This window comes from Thalassophryne amazonica, chromosome 8 (assembly GCF_902500255.1).
Source record: "Thalassophryne amazonica chromosome 8, fThaAma1.1, whole genome shotgun sequence".
In the NCBI taxonomy this organism is placed as follows: Eukaryota; Metazoa; Chordata; class Actinopteri; order Batrachoidiformes; family Batrachoididae; genus Thalassophryne; species Thalassophryne amazonica.
Genome location: NC_047110.1, coordinates 47773217 through 47793607, shown reverse-complemented (window position 1 = coordinate 47793607; position 20391 = coordinate 47773217). Strand labels below are relative to the sequence as shown.

General features: G+C 44.9%; 1 protein-coding gene across 1 annotated transcript in view; it reads right to left on the bottom strand.

Moving 5' to 3' along the window:
• The window catches only part of LOC117514895 (interleukin-17 receptor A), a 47700-nt gene that overhangs the window by 14608 nt on the left and 12701 nt on the right, over nucleotides 1-20391 (bottom strand). The window contains exons 3-7 of the mRNA XM_034175468.1: nucleotides 7874-8017; nucleotides 7645-7763; nucleotides 7441-7561; nucleotides 7231-7278; nucleotides 6974-7128 (exon numbers count right to left, since the gene is read on the bottom strand). Coding sequence (XP_034031359.1) covers nucleotides 6974-7128; nucleotides 7231-7278; nucleotides 7441-7561; nucleotides 7645-7763; nucleotides 7874-8017 — 587 coding nt within the window. The remainder of the gene's footprint in view (nucleotides 1-6973; nucleotides 7129-7230; nucleotides 7279-7440; nucleotides 7562-7644; nucleotides 7764-7873; nucleotides 8018-20391) is intronic.

Genomic DNA, 20391 nt, shown 5'->3' with positions numbered 1-20391 from the left:
ACTTGCCAATAACTGCTGGCCAAATCCAAGGTGGAATACCACTCTGCATCAGTCAGACTGGTTAACGAGTCTTCGATTCTAGGCAGTGGGTAGGCATCTTTATGTGTGACACTGTTCACCTTACGATAATCCACGCAAAATCGCCATGATCCATCCTTTTTTTGAACAAGGACAATGGGGGCTGCCCAAGGGCTACAGCTTTCCCTAATCACCCCACCATCCAGCATGTCTTTTAAGAGGCTACGTATCTCCTTATGAAGGGTCGGGGGTACTGGCTTAAACCTCTCGCGAATAGGATTAGAATCACCCGTTGGTATAGTGTGTTTTACAGCACCTGTCCGTCCATAGTCCTCATGTGTAGAAAAGACATGACTCCATCATTGCAGCAGTTTGTCCAATTGTTGTTGTTCTTCCTCATTTAATCCATCCCCCTCAAAAGATGGAAAAGGAGGGGCAATTTCTGTTACCTCCCGCTGTTCTGGAGAACCATCAACAAAGCCGACTTCCACAACCCCAGGACCCACTTCTACCACAGACGGCTCCTTCCCATCCCGCACTGTCAGGGTCCACCACAGAGACAGTTCCCAACCTCTGGAACCTCCTCAGGGTAACAGCAAATGGCTGCACATTCCTAACCCTCACAGGAATATGCCCCCTTCCCACAGTCACCAAAGTTCTAGCCACTTCAACCCCTCCATTCTCCCCTAGGGGTTCAACCAGTGCAGTACAACACCGATTATGGGAGGGCAGTGGAATTTTGGCCCACACAGTCACTTCACTCTGAGCAGGTACACTTATGTTGGTACGACTAGCTAATCTGGCAGTCACCTGCCACTGATCAGCAGGAGAAACAGCACAAATACGTTGACAATAAAAAAAAACAGAGTCCCACTCTTTACCAAGCGACGGCTTTGAGTGTTTCGAAGTCGACTTATATTTACTAAAAAGTTCCTCCCAGCAGTTTCCAATTACATTCATCCCAAGGATAGCTTTACCAGCTCCAATATAATCATCCTTGGCCACTACAATGCCACACCGTGGCACCCGGACCCCATGAACCACAAAATCTGCCACCATATAACCCACCCAAGGGATATCAAGCTCATTCGCAGCCCTTAACGTTAACCAGGGTAATTCCTTACACCCTTCAAGTCGCTCACTCCCAAAGAGGTTTCTACAGACACTCTCGCTGAACATAGTTACTTGGGATCCAGTGGCTACCAAACATTTGGCATTTACCCCATCTACTCCCACTTCTACCAGCAGACAAACACCTGTGAGCTTTACTTTGGGGCTGTAATCAATTGGGTCACATGGGAGGGGTCCGGACACTTGACCCACAGTGCCCAGAGCACCTAAAAATCCTGACCAGAGGGTTTTGAAGCGCACCTACGACCAATATGACCAAGCTGTCCACACAAACTGCATATAGGCCGACCCTGTGAATCCCACTTAAATTTAGCATGGTTACGAGCCACGTTTGGCCTTGGGCTTCTAGCAGAGTGTCGTGGAGCATCAAAAGGGGATAAGACTGTTTCGTAGCTCTTCTAGAATAGTCTTTGTCATAGTAGACGTTTGCTCTTTCACATCATTCATTATTTCAGCATGCAATTTCTGCTTCCAATCAGTCACTGAACCAAGGCCTGAAGGTGCTCTACTCACCACTGCACAATCATATGAAGACCAACAATCCCCTCGTTCTTCCTCCAAGGCCAAAACCTCTATTTTTACTTCCTCAAAGGTGAGCTCCGGCCTCTTCCGCACCTGCTGTCTAAGCTCCTGACGGATGGGGCCCTCCCTCAGGCCCATAATAAAATGGTCTCGCAACACCAAATCTCCGTTTCAAACTCATAATATCTTTCTGCTTCAACCTGGAAAACAATTCCCGTAACCTTAGAGAGAAAGCTCTTAAAGGTTGATGAGGCTCCTGCCTACAATTATAAAACTGAGTTCTTAAAATGGAGACATGTATATTGTCTCCATAAAGTGCAGATAGTGCATCAAAAATCTCCTGAGGCGTACTTCTCTCAGAGCGATCTAAAACTAAAATCTCTCGTTTGGCTTCTTCATCTAATAGTCCCAGGATAAGGTCCACCTTCTGTGAATCTTTGATTGAAAAGTAAGCATAGTCTCAATTTGGCTACGCCATTCTCCAAAATTATCAGACTGTGCACTGCTAAATTTTGACACCCAAGGGTCGCCCATAAAAAAAATGGCATCATCATGGCCTGTCCACTTGACTGCACCTCGTCCTTTGACATGTTAATTTAATAGAGGCTCAACCCAAAAGACCGGATCCTGTTCATGACGCCACTTATGTAACGGGGCAAATGCCCCAATTTAGAAGCCTCTGGTCCAAGGGGAGTAATCTCTATTAAACCACAACGTCAAATGTTAAGGAAAAAAAGAAAAATTTGTTAATAAAATTAGAGAAAGAACACAATAAATAAATAAAAAAACACCACAAATACTCTTATCTAAAAAGGTCCATTTAAAAATAGTCCCAAAATCTGACTGCAAAGCCGGACAGATATGGGCGTGGGTTCCTCTCAGTCACAACCTGGGCAGACAAACAGGAAAATCAGAAAACAGGAAGACAGGGGCAACGTGACTTCCACAATGAGGGCCAAATACGCCCAACATTCAGAGAGGAGAGGCACTTAGCTGAAAGGAGGGGGATTATCACACTTCACCCCCTCCACTGTTCCAACAGCGCGCGTCCAGTCTCTCTCTCTCTCTCTCTCTCTCTCACTCTCTCTCCCTCCCTCGCTCATCCTCGCTCAATCTGCTCTCCCAAAGAGAAAAGGGGCAGGCCGCAAAACGACCAAACTGTGAATGGATTGGTCGACGACCGATAAACACAGGCTCGTCACTTAAGGCAGGATTACTGCTTAACTCCACAGCAATCACGCCAAACGCTAACAACAAACAGCGCAAAGTCCAGCTGAATGAAGCATCAAAAAGGCACTTAGCTGAGAGGAGGGGGGTTGGCAAACACTCCCCCTCCACCGTTCCCACATCGTGTCCACTCGCTTATCCCAGCGGTGTCCTTCCGTGCACGCTCGATCTGGTCCACTATCCTTCCGTCCATTATCCCTAATTATCCAGGTGGGGTTGCAGCCCCCCCCCCCCCCCCACACACACACACACCCCTCCCCGCTCTTACCCACACATACACAGGTGAAGTCATGACCCCGTGACATCTATATATATATATATATATATATATATATATATATATATATATATATATATATATATATATATATATATATATACACACACACACACACACACACACACGCACTCAATGGGATGCTATTTAGAAAAAAGAGGTGAAAAGACTATACTCTAAAAAATAAAATAAAATTCTGGTGTATTTGCCAAATCTTTTCTCTCATTGAAATTTGTGTTATTAACAATGAAGCATGTGTCAGACTCATATCTAAATTCTGGGTTTGTTAGTGAAGCGTAAGGTTAAGTGTCGGTGACCACATTTGTACCCGCTCTTCTGATTTACTGTTACTGAAACTACAACCCCTGGCAAAAACTGTGGAATCACCGGCCTCGGAGGATGTTCATTCAGTTGTTTAATTTTGTAGAAAAAAAGCAGATCACAGACATGACACAAAACTAAAGTCATTTCAAATGGCAACTTTCTCGCTTTAAGAAACACTATAAGAAATCAAGAAAAAAATTGTGGCAGTCAGTAACGGTTACTTTTTTAGACCAAGCAGAGGGAAAAAAATATGGACTCATTCAATTCTGAGGAATAAATTATGGAATCACCCTGTAAATTTTCATCCGCAAAACTAACACCTGTATCAAATCAGATAAGCTCGTTAGTCTGCATCTAAAAAGGAGTGATCACACCTTGGAGAGCTGTTGCACCAAGTGGACTGACATGAGTCATGGCTCCAACATGAGAGATGTCAATTGAAATGGATTATCAAACTCTTAAAAGAGGGTAAATCATCACGCAATGTTGCAAAAGATGTTGGTTGTTCACAGTCAGCTGTGTCTAAACTCTGGACCAAATACAAACAACATGGGAAGGTTGTTAAAGGCAAACATACTGGTAGACCAAGGAAGACATCAAAGCGTCAAGACAGAACACTTAATGCAATATGTCTCAAAAATCGAAAATGCACAACAAAACAAATGAGGAATGAATGGGAAGAAACTGGAGTCAACGTCTGTGACCGAACTGTAAGAAACCGCCTAAAGGAAATGGGATTTACATACAGAAAAGCTAAACGAAAGCCATCATTAACACCAAAACAGAAAAAAACAAGGTTACAATGGGCTAAGGAAAAGCAATAGTGGACTGTGGATGACTGGATGAAAGTCATACTCAGTGATGAATCTCGAATCTGCATTGGGCAAGGTGATGATGCTGGAACTTTTGTTTGGTGCCGTTCCAATGAGATTTATAAAGATGACTGCCTGAAGAGAACATGTAAATTTCCACAGTCATTGATGATATGGGGCTGCATGTCAGGTAAAGGCACTGGGGAGATGGCTGTCATTACATCATCAATAAATGCACAAGTTTACGTTGATATTTTGGACACTTTTCTTATCCCATCAATTGAAAGGATGTTTGGGGATGATCATTTTTCAAGATGATGATGCATCTTCCCATAGAGCAAAAACTGTGAAAACATTCCTTGCAAAAAGACATATAGGGTCAATGTCATGGCCTGCAAATAGTCCGGATCTTAATCCAATTGAAAATCTTTTGTGGAAGTTGAAGAAAATGGTCCATGACAAGGCTCCAACCTGCAAAGCTGATCTGGCAACAGCAATCAGAGAAAGTTGGAGCCAGATTGATGAAGAGTACTGTTTGTCACTCATTAAGTCCATGCCTCAGAGACTGCAAGCTTGTTATAAAAGCCAGAGGTGGTGCAACAAAATACTAGTGATGTGTTGGAGCGTTCTTTTGTTTTTCATGATTCCATAATTTTTTCCTCAGAATTAAGTGATTCCATATTTTTTCCCTCTGCTTGGTCTAAAAAAGTAACCATTACTGACTGCCACAAATTTTTTTCCTGATTTCTTATAGTGTTTCTTAAAGCCAGAAAGTTGCCATTTGAAATGACTTTAGTTTTGTGTCATGTCTGTGATCTGCTTTTTTTCTACAAAATTAAACAACTGAATGAACATCCTCCGAGGCCGGTGATTCCATAATTTTTGCCAGGGGTTGTAATACTTCAGATGCTGTTAGCTTCACCTGATTGATTCTGTTCTTTCTCTGTTTTGAGGCATTATGTCTGGGATCGGAGCCTTGGCTTTGGTAGTATGGAGCCACATTCGGAACAAATGGATGGGGTGCCACACGCACCATGCAGATGACAAGAACCGGGCCGACACAGAATATTGTCAGACAAATCTGAGGACTTAGATGTTGTTGGGATGATATAATATTGACTTCGGCATTGATCTGATGGTGCCATCTGCACCCAAATAATTTTTTTGTCTGTTTTTTTTTTGTCTCTGTTACTTGGTAGAATGGCCTAAGCAGTGGGTCACTAGTATTTTCCTTTCCGCTGTCTATGTGCTTGTTCGGGGGGATTGGATGGTGAGGTTAGACTTTACCAATGTGAAGTGCCTGGAGGCAGCTTTGTTGTGATTTGGCACTATATGAATCAATTGAATTGAACTGAAATTAATTAACTGAGTTATATCAACCAGTCCCACATAACCCTGCTGTTTAAATGGTAAGCAAAATACACAATTAACTGTAATAAGTTGTTAAAATTAATTGATTAATTAACATCCGCTTGTGATATTTAGAACTGGAAAATGCATTTACTATCAGTGTTGCCACAGTTACTTTGAAAAAGTAATCCAATTACTGATTACTGATTACTCCTTGAAAAAGTAACTTAGTTACTTTACTGATTACTCAATTGTAAAAGTAACTAAGTTAGATTACTAGTTACTTTTTTAGTTACTTTCCCCAGCTGCCGTCAACAACCCACGTCAACATGACAATGATACCTGTTTTGCCAAAACTCACTTTATAGTCACCCTTTCTTGACTTCAATGAAAACAAATACTTGTTTTATAAAAAGTAAAATAAAGACCTCTTTCTTGACCTCATATTTAACTGTTGACAGCACTGTAACAGTAAAACTTGCTATTTCAAACCTACATTGTTTATAAATGTAACTATTAAATTCTAACATTTTTCTAACATTTAAATTCTCTAAACATTTTACTTGTCGAAATTATTATTATTTTAAGCAGTATTAGTAGTTGTAGTAAAAAACGGCTTCAAAACTGGACCTTTAATCTAGGGGTGTTGTGGGGGGGCACATCCTTGCCCCACGCCCCCATTCCATCTGGATTCGCCCCTGCTTTGGCGTTTGGAGCACAAAGAATGGATAACATTTATTTATACAGAAAACAGGACCAGATTTACAGGTAAGAACGTTTTATTGCGTTTTCACATCATGTGGTCCTCAGAAAGAGAGTTTAGGTGCATTTGAGTGGAAAAGAGTGTTAGTTGTTGACGCGTCGCGGAGGATCAGCTGTTTTTAACGAGACTATACGGAGCGGCTCAGCCCAGAATTATAAATAAAGGAGGAAAAAAGTATAAAAATGTCTTTGTAAAGCTCAGTGCAGGTGTGCTGATCACCGCGCTTTAAGAGGTGAGGACGAGTCGAGCAGCTGCAAAAAAACGCGGATGAAAAGCTCACAGCTCGCTTAAAGTGGGACGTTCAGTCGAACCCCGACCTCCTGCCCACAGACCAAGTTTAATGCTGCTATCGACCCACAATGAAAAATAATAGTAACGCACAGTGACATGGAGAAGTAACTTTAATCTGATTACTGATTTGGAAAGATTAACGCGTTAGATTACTCATTACTAAAAAAAAGTGGTCAGATTAGAGTAACGCGTTACCGGCATCACTGTTTACTATATTGTATTTAATAGCAAAATAAGTGACCTAGAAAGTGCATTTACCTTTGTGACATTCTTTGAACAATGGAAACCAGCACTCTGGATGGAGACTGTGTAGGTCTCTGAAAATGTTGCTGTCTCAAAGCTCATAACAATGAGCATAATTTTATCGACCTTTTCCACTGACACAACCGTTATATTTGGATCCCACAGACTACCTGAAAAGACAAAACACAATGATTTCCTCATACCTGTAGTCTGTTACAACACTATTAAGTTCTTATTAAATTAATGGGAGATCTTTGAAAATTAAAGTTTACCATTTTCCAGACATATCTGTGTCTTTTGGAGATTGCAGTTATCACATCCTGACCACCACAGAAAACATGACAACATCCAGATTATAATGGTTAAATTTTAGGCCAGTTTGATTTGAAAGATCAGTCACTTATTGGGCCAATGTTACTTGCACAACACACATTATAGTAAGATTTTAAAACAACAATATTTCAAATACCTCAGGTACTCACCTGGGATGATAATTTGCTTTCCAATCCTGTAATCTCCAGTGTCAGGTTTTGGCAAGTTAAAGACTGACACCATATATGTGTGCCCAGGATCAACCACAATATCATCCAATGAAAATGTCCACTAATAAAGAATAAAAAATGAAGGTATTCTAACAACAGTGTATTTTCAGTTGTCCTTCCGTTGTAGTGTTCAAATAAACTTACTCTGGAGTGGTTTGGATTCAGCTGATGTTTCGTTTTGTAAGAAAACTGCACACACACAGTTTGATTTGTATTTTCATCCAGAATACGAATATCTGATCCAATCAGGCTTAATATGCCTGCTGTGGATGAAAAAGAGTGCATGTTGTCAGTGGATCTGTGATTCCTTTTTCACAGTATATTAAAATATGCCCTAGACATTTGGTCACAGAACTTTAAACGACAGCTTCACCGTTTGATTCTAATTTCCATGTAATTTTCAAAATAGGAAGAAGCCCATGTTTGAATGTCTCAACTCTCACATCCTCAGAATCCCATTCTGGTCCAGTGGGGGCACGTTGTCGAGCCTCAACCACACCTGCCTCTGAGCAGTTGTCTGAATGCGGAACGTGACAATGATAATAAAGCAAAAACATACTACTTCATTGTACATATGTGCATAATGAGGTAGTTAAACATTAATGCTGCAGTGTGTTGGATTTAGAGTCATCTAGTGGTGAGATTGCAGAGTGCATTATGCTGTCGCTGGTTATGATTTTGTCTCCCTTCATGTTTTTGTTCTTTGGTGACACAGATTCATGTTTTCTTGAACCTTCTTGTAAAAAAAAATGTACTGTGCATTCAGAATGTATTCACAGTTTCTTCACTTGTACACATTTTGTTATGTTACACAGTTACAGTCTTGTTCCAAAATGGAGTAAATTATTTTTTTCCCTCAAAATTATACTCACAGCATGCCATAATGACAGCATGAAAAAAAAGTTAGTTTTTTTTTTTTAAACCCTCATTTTTTGTGAAATGGAGGCTGACACATATTGTTCATCACCAGTGTTGTCACAGTTACTTTGAAAAAGTAATCCAGTTACTGGCTACTGAGTGATTACACCATGAAAAAGTAACTGTTACTTTCTGATTACTCAATTTTAAAAGTAACTAACTTTATTAGTTACTTTCAGCAGCTGCAGACAAAACACCCACTGCCACCTCAGCATGAAAATGATAACTCACTTGGAAGTGCAGTTTTAACAGTAACATAAGCAATGTATGCCCTGACATTTTAAGTTGAACTTTCTGTTGTGTGGGCCGCTGAAGAGGAGGTACTGCTGGCCCACCACCACCAGAGGGCACCCTGCCTGGAGTGCGGGCTCCAGGCACCAGAGGGCGCTGCCGCCTAACAGGAGTAGCCGGGGTGACAGCTGACACTCATCACCTATGACAGCTGTCACCACTCATCTGATCAGCATCAGTATATCAGCAAGACGTCATCTCCACCTCTTTGCCAAGATATCGCTTTACCAGGAAGGTAGCGTTCTCAGCTGGCTGTGAGATTTATTCGACACTAACCTTTTGTGACTTTTTGTGTATCGTGTAACAGACTCTTTTTCCAACAAGAGGTGGAGTTGGTTTTCCTGCCGTGTGAATTGCTGGGTGCATACGCGCCCACCTTTAATTGTTTTTTTGTTCCTCGCCAGCAGTACCAGATCCGACACGCGGAGGCAGTGGCCACCTGGGAGTTCGGGACTTGGCGGCTCCAGTATTCCCGGGGTCTGGTGGCGGAGGAAATCGTGTGGTTCCGGTTCTACTTTGGACAGACGTCTCCTATCTTCGAGCCTGCCCACACGACACCTGTTGCGATTTGACCTTTTGTCTATTATTGTAATCTGTTGTGTTTGTTGTGCCCTTTCACAACAGTAAAGTGTTGTATTTGACTTCCTCCATTGTCAGTTCATTTGCGCCCCCTGTTGTGGGTCCGTGTACCTACACTTTCCCAACAGGATATCTCGGCCAACGTCATGGACCCTGAGGGGCGTCAACCGGCTGTTGAACGGCCAATGGAAGAGCAGGGCGCACAGGCGTCTGCAGGAGGAATGGTCGGTGAGTTGCAGCGAATCCTCACCGCTTTTACGGCTCGGTTGGATCTAATGACCGAGCAGAATGTCCTCCTTAACCGCAGGGTGGAGGCTCTCGCCGCGCAGGTGGAGGTGCGCCCTCAGGGCGCTGCTGCGGCTCCCCCTCCTGTCGATCCTGTGCGCAACAGTGATGTTCCACAGGTCGTTCAACGACCCCTCCCACCTTCCCCTGAAGCATACATAAGCCCTCCAGAGCCGTACGGGGGTTGTGTGGAGACATGCGCGGACTTTCTTATGCAGTGTTCGCTCGTCTTCGCACAACGTCCCGTCATGTACGCGACTGATGCTAGTAAGATAGCTTATGTAATTAATCTGCTTCGCAGCAAGGCACGCGCTTGGGCTACAGCGCTCTGGGAGCAAAATTCACGGCTCCTTCTGACATATAATGGGTTTGTGAGGGAGTTCAGAACAGTGTTCGATCACCCAAATAGAGGAGAGACCGCTTCAGCCGTGCTGCTGTCAATGAGACAGGGGCGCCGGAGCGCAGCTGCTTATGCAGTCGACCTCCGCATCGCGGCTGCGAGGTCCGGCTGGAATAACACTGCCCTCCGCGCCGCCTTCGTAAACGGACTGTCGTTGGTCCTGAAGGAGCTCCTGGTGGCCAAGGACGAACCGCGGGATTTAGACGGGCTTATTGATCTCGTTATACGATTAGACAATCGGTTAGAAGAACGCCGCCGGGAACGAGACGAAGGGCGTGGCTGGGCACGCGCCGTCCCTCTCCCTTCCGGTTCCGACCGAGTTCCGCCCTCCCCACGCTCCACGGCCTCTACGCTCCGTGTGGTGACAGCTGCCCCTGTTGACGAAGCTATGGACACGAGCAGGGCCAAATTTAGGGCACCAGATGGACAGAGGAGGCTGGCCCGCGGAGCGTGCTTTGTTTGTGGTTCAATAGAGCATCAAGTAAGGGACTGCCCCGAGCGGTTAAAACACCAACGCCCGCCCCTAGACACTGGGTTAGGGGTGGGTCAAAACATTCACGTGGGACATACCCATATTGCCACACGACTCCCAGTGACAATCCTTTATGAGGATTTAACCCTGAAGGCCCCAGCACTGGTGGACACGGGCTCTGAAGGGAATCTGTTAGACAGCAGATGGGCCAGGGAGATAGGGCTCCCTCTGGTGGCGCTTACCTCGCCTGTGCAGGTGCGGGCACTAGATGGCTCCCTACTCCCACCAATCACACATAAGACACCACCAGAGTTACTGGTGGTGTCTTATGTGTCAGGAAATCACCGGGAAGAGATCAAGATTTTTGTGACTCCTACTACCTCCCGTGTGATTTTAGGGTTCCCCTGGATGTAAAAACACAATCCCCGGATCGATTGGCCGTCCGGGGTAGTGGTTCAGTGGAGCGAGACCTGCCATCGGGTATGTTTAGGTTCCTCGGTTCCTCCCGGTTCCCAGGCTAAGGAGGAGGTCAGAGTCCCGCCCAATCTGGGGACGGTGCCGGTGGAGTACCATGACCTTGTGGATGTGTTCAGTAAGGATCTGGCGCTCACCCTTCCCCCCCACCGTCCGTACGATTGTGCCATTGATTTGGTTCCAGGCGTTGAGTTCCCGTCCAGCAGGCTGTACAACCTCTCACGACCTGAGCGCGAATCAATGGAGACCTACATCCGGGACTCTTTAGCCACCGGGTTGATCCGGAATTCCACCTCCCCGATGGGTGCAGGTTTCTTTTTTGTGGGTAAAAAAGACGGCAGACTTCGTCCATGCATTGATTATAGGGGACTGAACAAAATCACGGTTCGTAATCGATACCCGTTGCCCTTGTTGGATTCAGTGTTCACGCCCCTGCATGGAGCCCAAATATTCACGAAGCTAGATCTTAGAAATGCGTATCACCTGGTTCGGATCCGGAAGGGAGACGAGTGGAAGATGGCATTTAACACCCCCTTAGGTCACTTTGAGTACCTGGCCATGCCGTTCGGCCTCACAAACGCCCCCGCGATGTTCCAAGCATTGGTTAATGATGTCTTGCGGGATTTCCTGCACCGATTCGTCTTCGTATATCAAGACGATATACTCATCTTTTCTCCGGATCCTGAGACTCATGTCCGGCATGTACGTCAGGTCCTGCAGCGGTTGTTGGAGAACCGGCTGTTTGTGAAGGGCGAGAAGTGCGAGTTTCACCGCACTTCTTTGTCCTTCCTGGGGTTTATCATCTCCCCCAACTCCGTCGCTCCTGATCCGGCCAAGGTTGCGGCGGTGAGAGACTGGCCCCAACCCACTAGCCGTAGGAAGCTGCAACAGTTCCTCGGCTTTGCAAATTTCTACAGGAGGTTCATTAAGGGCTACAGTCAGGTAGTTAGCCCCCTGACAGCCCTGACCTCACCAAAAGTCCCCTTCACCTGGTCGGATCGTTGCGATGCCGCGTTCAAGGAGTTGAAACGACGCTTCTCGTCTGCACCCGTTCTGGTGCAGCCCGATCCTAGTCGCCAGTTAGTGGTTGAAGTGGACGCCTCGGACTCAGGGATAGGAGCTGTGCTTTCCCAGAGCGGGAAGACCGATAAGGTCCTTCACCCGTGTGCCTATTTTTCCCGCAGGTTAACCCCGGCCGAACGGAACTATGACGTCGGCAATCGAGAACTCCTTGCGGTGAAAGAGGCTCTTGAAGAGTGGAGACATCTGTTGGAGGGAACGTCCGTGCCATTTACGGTTTTCACTGACCACCGGAACCTGGAGTATATCAGGACCGCCAAGCGGCTGAACCCCACGGCGAGTCTTTCATCCGGGTATCATCCCCAGACCAACGGGCAAGCAGAACGGGCCAATCAGGAGATGGAGCAGGCCCTGCATTGCATGACAGCCGCGCACCCGGCGGCCTGGAGTACCCATCTGGCCTGGATCGAGTATGCCCATAACAGCCAGGTGTCGTCAGCCACCGGCCTCTCCCCTTTCGAGGTATGTCTGGGGTACCAACCTCCTCTGTTTCCGGTGGTTGAGGGAGAGGTCGGTGTGCCCTCGGTCCAGGCCCACCTACGGAAGTGCCGTCGGGTGTGGCGTGCCGCCCGTTCTGCCTTGCTGAAGGCCTGGATGAGGACGAAGGCCCATGCAGACCGTCGGCGGACCCCTGCCCCTACGTACCGGCCAGGGCAGGCAGTGTGGTTGTCTACTAAGGACATACCCCTTCAAGTGGACTCCCCTAAGCTGCAGGACCGGTATATCGGTCCGTTTAAAATCATCAAGGTACTCAGTCCAGCCGCAGTGAGGCTTCAGCTTCCGGCCTCACTGCGGATCCATCCCGTTTTCCACGTGTCCCGGATCAAGCCCCATCACACCTCACCCCTCTGTACTCCGGGTCCGGCACCACCTCCTGCCCGGATCATCGATGGCGAGCCGGCTTGGACTGTGCGCCGGCTCTTAGACGTCCGTAGGATGGGCCGGGGCTTCCAGTATTTGGTGGACTGGGAGGGGTACGGACCCGAAGAACGCTCCTGGGTGAAGAGGAGCTTCATCCTGGACCCGGCCCTCCTGGCCGATTTCTACCGCCGCCACCCGGACAAGCCTGGTCGGGCGCCAGGAGGCGCCCGTTGAGGGGGGGGTCCTGTTGTGTGGGCCGCTGAAGAGGAGGTACTGCTGGCCCACCACCACCAGAGGGCACCCTGCCTGGAGTGCAGGCTCCAGGCACCAGAGGGCGCTGCCGCCTAACAGGAGTAGCCGGGGTGACAGCTGACACTCATCACCTATGACAGCTGTCACCACTCATCTGATCAGCATCAGTATATCAGCAAGACGTCATCTCCACCTCTTTGCCGAGATATCGCTTTACCAGGAAGGTAACGTTCTCAGCTGGCTGTGAGATTTATTCGACAGTAACCTTTTGTGACTTTTTGTGTATCGTGTAACAGACTCTTTTTCCAACAAGAGGTGGAGTTGGTTTTCCTGCCGTGTGAATTGCTGGGTGCATACGCTCCCACCTTTAATTGTTTTTTTGTTCCTCGCCAGCAGTACCAGATCCGACACGCGGAGGCAGTGGCCACCTGGGAGTTCGGGACTTGGCGGCTCCAGTATTCCCGGGGTCTGGTGGCGGAGGAAATCGTGTGGTTCCGGTTCTACTTTGGACAGACGTCTCCTATCTTCGAGCCTGCCCACACGACACCTGTTGCGATTTGACCTTTTGTCTATTATTGTAATCTGTTGTGTTTGTTGTGCCCTTTCACAACAGTAAAGTGTTGTATTTGACTTCCTCCATTGTCCGTTCATTTGCGCCCCCTGTTGTGGGTCCGTGTACCTACACTTTCCCAACACTTTCCTGAAAAAAGTTTTTTTTTAAACATGTAAGTCTTTCTTGACTTCACTGAACAGAAATATTTCTTTTGTAAAACAAAACAAAACAAAAAAAAGACAGTCTTTCTTGACTTCAATGAACATAAATATTTGTTTGATAAAAATAAAGAGTCTTCCTTGACCTCATATTTAACTATTGACAGCACTATAACGGTAAAACTTGCAATTTCTAATCTACATTGTTTAGAAATGTAACTATTCGAAACTATTTCTAATCATTTTAGTTGTTGAAATTATTATCATTATTATAAGTAGTAGTAGGAGTAGTAGTAGTATGAAAAAATGTCTTTAAAAGTAGACCTCTTAATCTTGGGGTGTTGTGGGGAGCCGTGACCACCCCCCCGAACTCCCTCTTTCCATTTGGATTCACTCCTGGTTTGTTGTTTGAGTAGGAAGAATTGATAACGTGTATTTTTTCAGAAAACACGACCAGAGTGACAGGCAAGAAAGTTTGATCAACGTCTTTTGTCTTGTCGTCCTCAGAAAGAGACAAATGTATTTGGGTGGAAAAAGAACGTTAGTATTTGCTGCTAACATGTCGTGTATCTTCAGCTGTTTTTAGTGAAAAACACTCACAGAGAAAAAAAGCATAAAAATGTCTTTGTAAGTGCAGGTGTGCTGCTATCACTGTACTCTGAGACATGACGACAACTGTTTTTCAACTCAGAGCTGCTGCACAAAATAGCAGATGAACAGCTCACAGCATGAAACGCAAAAAGTTGGTGAAGTGGGCAGTTCATCTGAACCCCCCACCCACACCCATGGGTCTGTTTTAATACTGAGATCAGCTCAGCAGAAGTGGGACGAAGTCACCATCAAGTCACTCTCAAGTCATGAATCAGCAAGTCCCAAGTTAAGTCTCAAGCCATAATGACCACCAATTGTTTGCAAGATGACTTGGGACTTGCTGACGCATGACTTGACAGTGACTTTGTCCAACCTTTGGTGATCAGCCTACACTATGTCTGCGATCAACCTATTGGGCACCTTTGATTTATACTGTAGAAAAATACAAAAATAATAGTAATTCACAGTGACTTGGATCAGTAACTTTAATCTGATTACTGATTTAGAAATACTAATCCATTAGATTACTCATTACTGAAAAAAGCAAGCAGATAACATACTAAGTAACACATTACTAAGTAATGTGTTACTGGCGTCACTGTTCATCACAAGAGAAGGCAAAGAAGCAGAAGTTACTGCCGCCAAAGAAGTGAAAATGTGACTGGAAACAAAAGTATGGCCGGTGACGGCATAATGCAATCTGCAATCTCACTACTAGATGACACTCAATCCTATACACTGTAGCTTTAAAACTAATAATAATAATAATGGCACAACGTGTTGTTATAATCAATGTAGGGACACAAAAATCTTGAAAGTTTGTAGTTAAATGTGTAATCCTAGAACAAAACTAAGTAGACACTTACAAATGTGAGCGGTGCATTGATTAAGACCCTAAAACAAAAGAACAAACAAACAAAAACAGGAATATTAAGGCTTGTGAGTGACATAAATGATAATAACATGAAGTTAGGCTATACAACAAATTGTATCATCACCTGTTGCCTGCAGTCAAGATTTTTATCCAAAATCCTAAGAGACGATGACACTGTGAGTCCAGCCATGAAACAAAAATAGAGAAAATAAACACAGATCATCACAGAGAAGTCTTAACTCAGCAAGCGACAGAAGAGATTTGACAACATGAGTGTGAGTTAGGAGGAAACAATTTCACTGAGAGTAACTTTAACCAAATGTGATTTCCTTTGTGTTTATCAGGTGTGGCTATCTGAATTCACAGGAAGGATACTCTTATCACGTGTGGGTTAGAATTTCAATAAGCCAATTCAGCATCTTAGTACGCACAATGCATGCTGGGCCGGGACAAGGTTCATGATTACCCAAAACACGTGATAAGGGCCAACAGCAACATAAATACTGAAGATTTTGAGCACTGGAAAGCTGACATTTTGAAATAATAATAATAATAATAATAACAATAATAATAATAATAATAATAATAATAATAATAATAATAATAATAATAATAATAATAATAATAAAAAACTGTCCTACAAAATAGGTGGGTGGGAAGCAGAATAAAGAATTTGTGGGCTTATCTTATGCACTCACATTACAGAATAACTCCGTAGTCCAAACTAAAGAAGACAAGCAGGAGGCTGTCAAGAAAGACGTTTGAAGATGACAGCTGTGAGGTGATAATTGCTGATCCATTACAAATGTCAGATGACTGGGAAAATGAGACATTGACAACAAGGAAATTGCCCCCCTGCATGAATGTAGAGGAGTATTTCATATGGAAATATAAGCAAAATGTACATGACCATGCAACATACAGGGTCTACAGACTGAAACCTGTCCATTTTTATTTATTTTTAAATATTTTGTATAACAGTATTATATTCTGTGTATGTAATAACCAGTGCACTATACTTCATTCCATGAAACTATAGTCATCAGATCTATGCAGGAGTATACCATAATATAAACATTACATTATTAAATATTTGACTGGGTTTATTTAGATATGTAACAGATAAAAGTAAAAATAATAATTATAACTTACGAATTTAGTCCACTCACCACATCCTTGGGGATCTTGCAATTGAATGGAAAAGTGTTTAGGATGTATGCCAGATTGTAAAAGCAATGTGCAATGCCTTGTTTGCATTCGTGCAATGGGCAAATTTGCTTTTTCCATTTTCGCAACCCACAAGTACTGCTGTGAGTGACACCCATCCACTGAACACTGTGGACCTGGCATGCTGCTTCTAACACTGCGTAAAAGGCAAGATATAAATCAAACACACACGCAAGTAATGTGGGTTTGTTTACTAAAGTGGGTAACCATGAACTTTGACCTGCTGCTGAAAGTTTAAATTGTCTTAATTTTGGTAGTAGATATTTAACTGTACATATGGCTTTATAACCCCAAATCACAAGGTCTCAGTGGGATTCACACGACTCACAATACACATCCACTGCAACACATTAAGGAATGTCTAGAAACACAAATACGAGGTCTGTTAGAAAAGTATCGGACCTTTATATTTTTTGCAAAACCCTCATGGATTTGAATCACGTGTGCTTGCATCAGCCAACTTTGAACCTTCGTGCGCATGCGTGAATTTTTCATGCCTGTCGATTGCCTCATTTGCTGGTAAGCAGCCTTTGTGTGAGGACATGTGTAGTGCGCTCGGCGGATTTTCATTGCAAGGAAAAAGATAGAACGACTGGAGCAGCACTGCATCAAATTTTGCCAGAAACTGGGCGACAGCCAGGTGGAAACCATTCGGAAGATTCAGACAGCTTTCGGTGACCATCCTATGGGCATCACACAGATTAAAGAGTGTTACAACCGGTTTAAAGACGTCCGCACAGTGGTGGAGAGTGAGCCACGCTCTGGTCGGCCATCAACATGCTGAAATGACCAGATCATTCCAAAGTGAACGCTGTGGTGATGCGGGACCGTCGTGTGACTATCCGAGAAATTGCGGAAGAGGTGGACATCAGCACTTTTCAAAGCACCTTCGTGTTGAAGTCTCACAGGACATGCTAGGACATGCCCACCTCTTCCACAATTTCTCGGATAGTCACACGACTGAAAAGCCACAGAAAGCCGTCTGAATCATCCGAATGGTTTCCACCTGGCTGTCACCCAGTTTCTGGCAAAATTTGATACGGCGCTGCTCCAGTCATTCCGTCTTTTTCCTTGCAATGAAAATCCGCCGAGCGCGCTACACATGTCCTCACACAAAGGCTGCTTACCAGCAAATGACGCAATTGACAGGCGTGAAAAAATTCACACATGCGCACAAAGGTTCAAGGTTGGCTGATGCAAGCACACGTGATTCAAATCCATCAGGTTTTTGCAAAAAATAAAAAGGTCCGATACTTTTCTAACAGACCTCGTATTTATAATACAGTGATAAATAACTTCTCAAAAAGTTGCTCATACATTGCAAGCACAAATAGGTCACACACAGTTTGGTGTCCAGTCTTATCACTTGAGGGCAGCACAGTCAAACACACATACGAGGTCTATTAGAAAAGTATCCGACCTTATTATTTTTTTCAAAAACCATATGGATTTGAATCAAGTGTGATTGCGTCAGACAAGCTTGAACCCTCGTGCGCATGCGTGAGTTTTTCCACACCTGTCGGTTGCGTCATTCGCCTGTGAGCAGGCTTTGAGTGAGGAGTGGTCCACCCCCTCTGCGGATTTTCATTGTCAGGAAATGGCGGAATGATTTGGGCTTTTTTCCATCAGAATTTTTTCAGAAACTGTTAGAGACTGGCAGCTGGAAACCATTCGAAAAATTTATCTGGCTTTCGGTGAAAATTTTACGGGCTTCACAGAGAATAAGGACTGTTACTACAGTTTTAAGGACGGCTTTAAGGACGCTCGGCGTGCCGGCGTCCGTGCCGCCATCGAGAGCCACAAACCACCGGATCATTTCTAAACAGATGGCTCTGTGGAGCCGGGACCGTCGTGTGCACTTTCTCTGGTTATCACAAGAGCTGGACATCAACCATTTTCCGGCAGATTTTACTTTTAATGAGATTTTGTCATGGAAAGCCAAGCGGAGGCTTCGTGCATCACGATGGATTCGCTACTGGAGCGAGACAAAACCACCTCTGTTTTGGTCTCACAGGACGGCTTTGAGATGGCGTTCAGACAGCTGTCGGTGGTTTTTCCATTGAGTGATTATCCGAGAAATTGTGGATGTGCCTGGACATGCCAGAACATGTCCCATGAGGCTTCATCACGGCGTTGCTGTGCGCCATGCGGCACTGCCGCGACGCGCGAAGCCTCCGCTTCTCTTTCCATGACAAAAACCACTGTAACAGTGGAATGTGCCGTTCATTTCCAAACTGGACGCTGTGTTTTATCCGGGACGTCGTCTGACTAGCACAGGAATTGTGAAAAGACGTGGACATCAGCACTTTTTCGGCACATTGAGACAGACGTGCGGAGGAATTCTGCATGTGCCGCATGGCGCAAAGCAACACCGTGATGAACGACGCCGTGATGAAGCCTCACGGGACGTGTTCTGGCATGTCCAGGCACATCCACAATTTCTCGGATAATCACTCGATGGAAAAACCACCGACAGCTGTCTGAACGCCATCTCAAAGCTGTCCTGTGAGACCAAAACGGAGGTGGTTTTGTCTCGCTCCAGTAGCGAATCCATCGTGACACGCGAAGCCTCCGCTCGGCTTTCCATGACAAAATCTCTTGTTAAAAGTGAAATCTGCCGGAAAATGTTGATATCCAGCTCTTGTGATAACAAGAGAAAGTGCACACGACAGTCCCGCATCCACAGAGCCATCCGTTTAGAAATGATCCGGTGGTTTGTGGCTCTCGATGGCGGCACGGAGCGCAGCGCGCCGAGCGTCCTTAAAGCCGTCCTTAAAGCTGTCCTTAAAGCTGTCCTTAAAGCTGTAGTAACAGTCCTTATTCTCTGTGAAGCCCGTAAAATTTTCACCGAAAGCTAGATAAATTTTTCGAATGGTTTCCAGCTGCCAGTCTCTAACAGTTTCTGAAAAATTCTGATGGAAAAAAAGCCCAAATCATTCCGCCATTTCCTGACAATGAAAATCCGCCGAGGTGGTGGACCACTCCTCACTCAAAGCCTGCTCACAGGCGAATGACGCAACCGACAGGTGTGGAAAAACTCACGCATGCGCACAAGGGTTCAAGCTTGTCTGACGCAATCACACTTGATTCAAATCCATATGGTTTTTGAAAAAAAATAATAAGGTCGGATACTTTTCTAATAGACCTCGTATCTCTAAATTTCATACACAACTCTTTGTTTGAAAATACCAGAGGTGGGACGAAGTCACTGTCAAGTCATTCTCAAGTCATCAATCTGCAAGTCCCAAGTCAGCTTGCAAACAATTGGTGGTCATTATGACTTGAGACTTGACTCTGGACTTGTTGATTCATGACTTGAGACTTGATGGTGACTTTGTCCCACCTCTGGAAAATACTGTCCGTAATATCTGCTATAAAACAGTTACGGATAAGTGACGGAAAGAAAGGTTTATAATACATGCAGCATACTGGCACAGAACCTTTAGTAATGTTTACCTTAAAAAAGAAACCAACAACCCAGGAGAATTTCTTGAAGATCAATAATGCATGGTCCTAAAACGCCTCCCAAAGAGCAACAGTTCAAAAGGTGGTGACCAAGGTGGGCTGAGTCTCTGAGGATGCTGGGAGCTCTCCTGAGGCAGTGTGTTCTGTAGATGGCTTCCAGAGAAAGAATAAACCAGAGTGTCACCTATCATTCCCTGATCCCAGCAACACTGCTGGGCTCAGTTCCAACACCCCCCCCCCGTGACTCTTATAAGTGGGTATCAATCAGTCAATCAATTTTATTTATATAGCGCCAAATCACAACAAACAGTTGCCCCAAGGCGCTTTATATTGTAAGGCAATCTTGGTAACATTTTGCCATTGAAGTACTCTATGCATTGAAGTACTCTATGCAAGTACTCTCTACTTCTA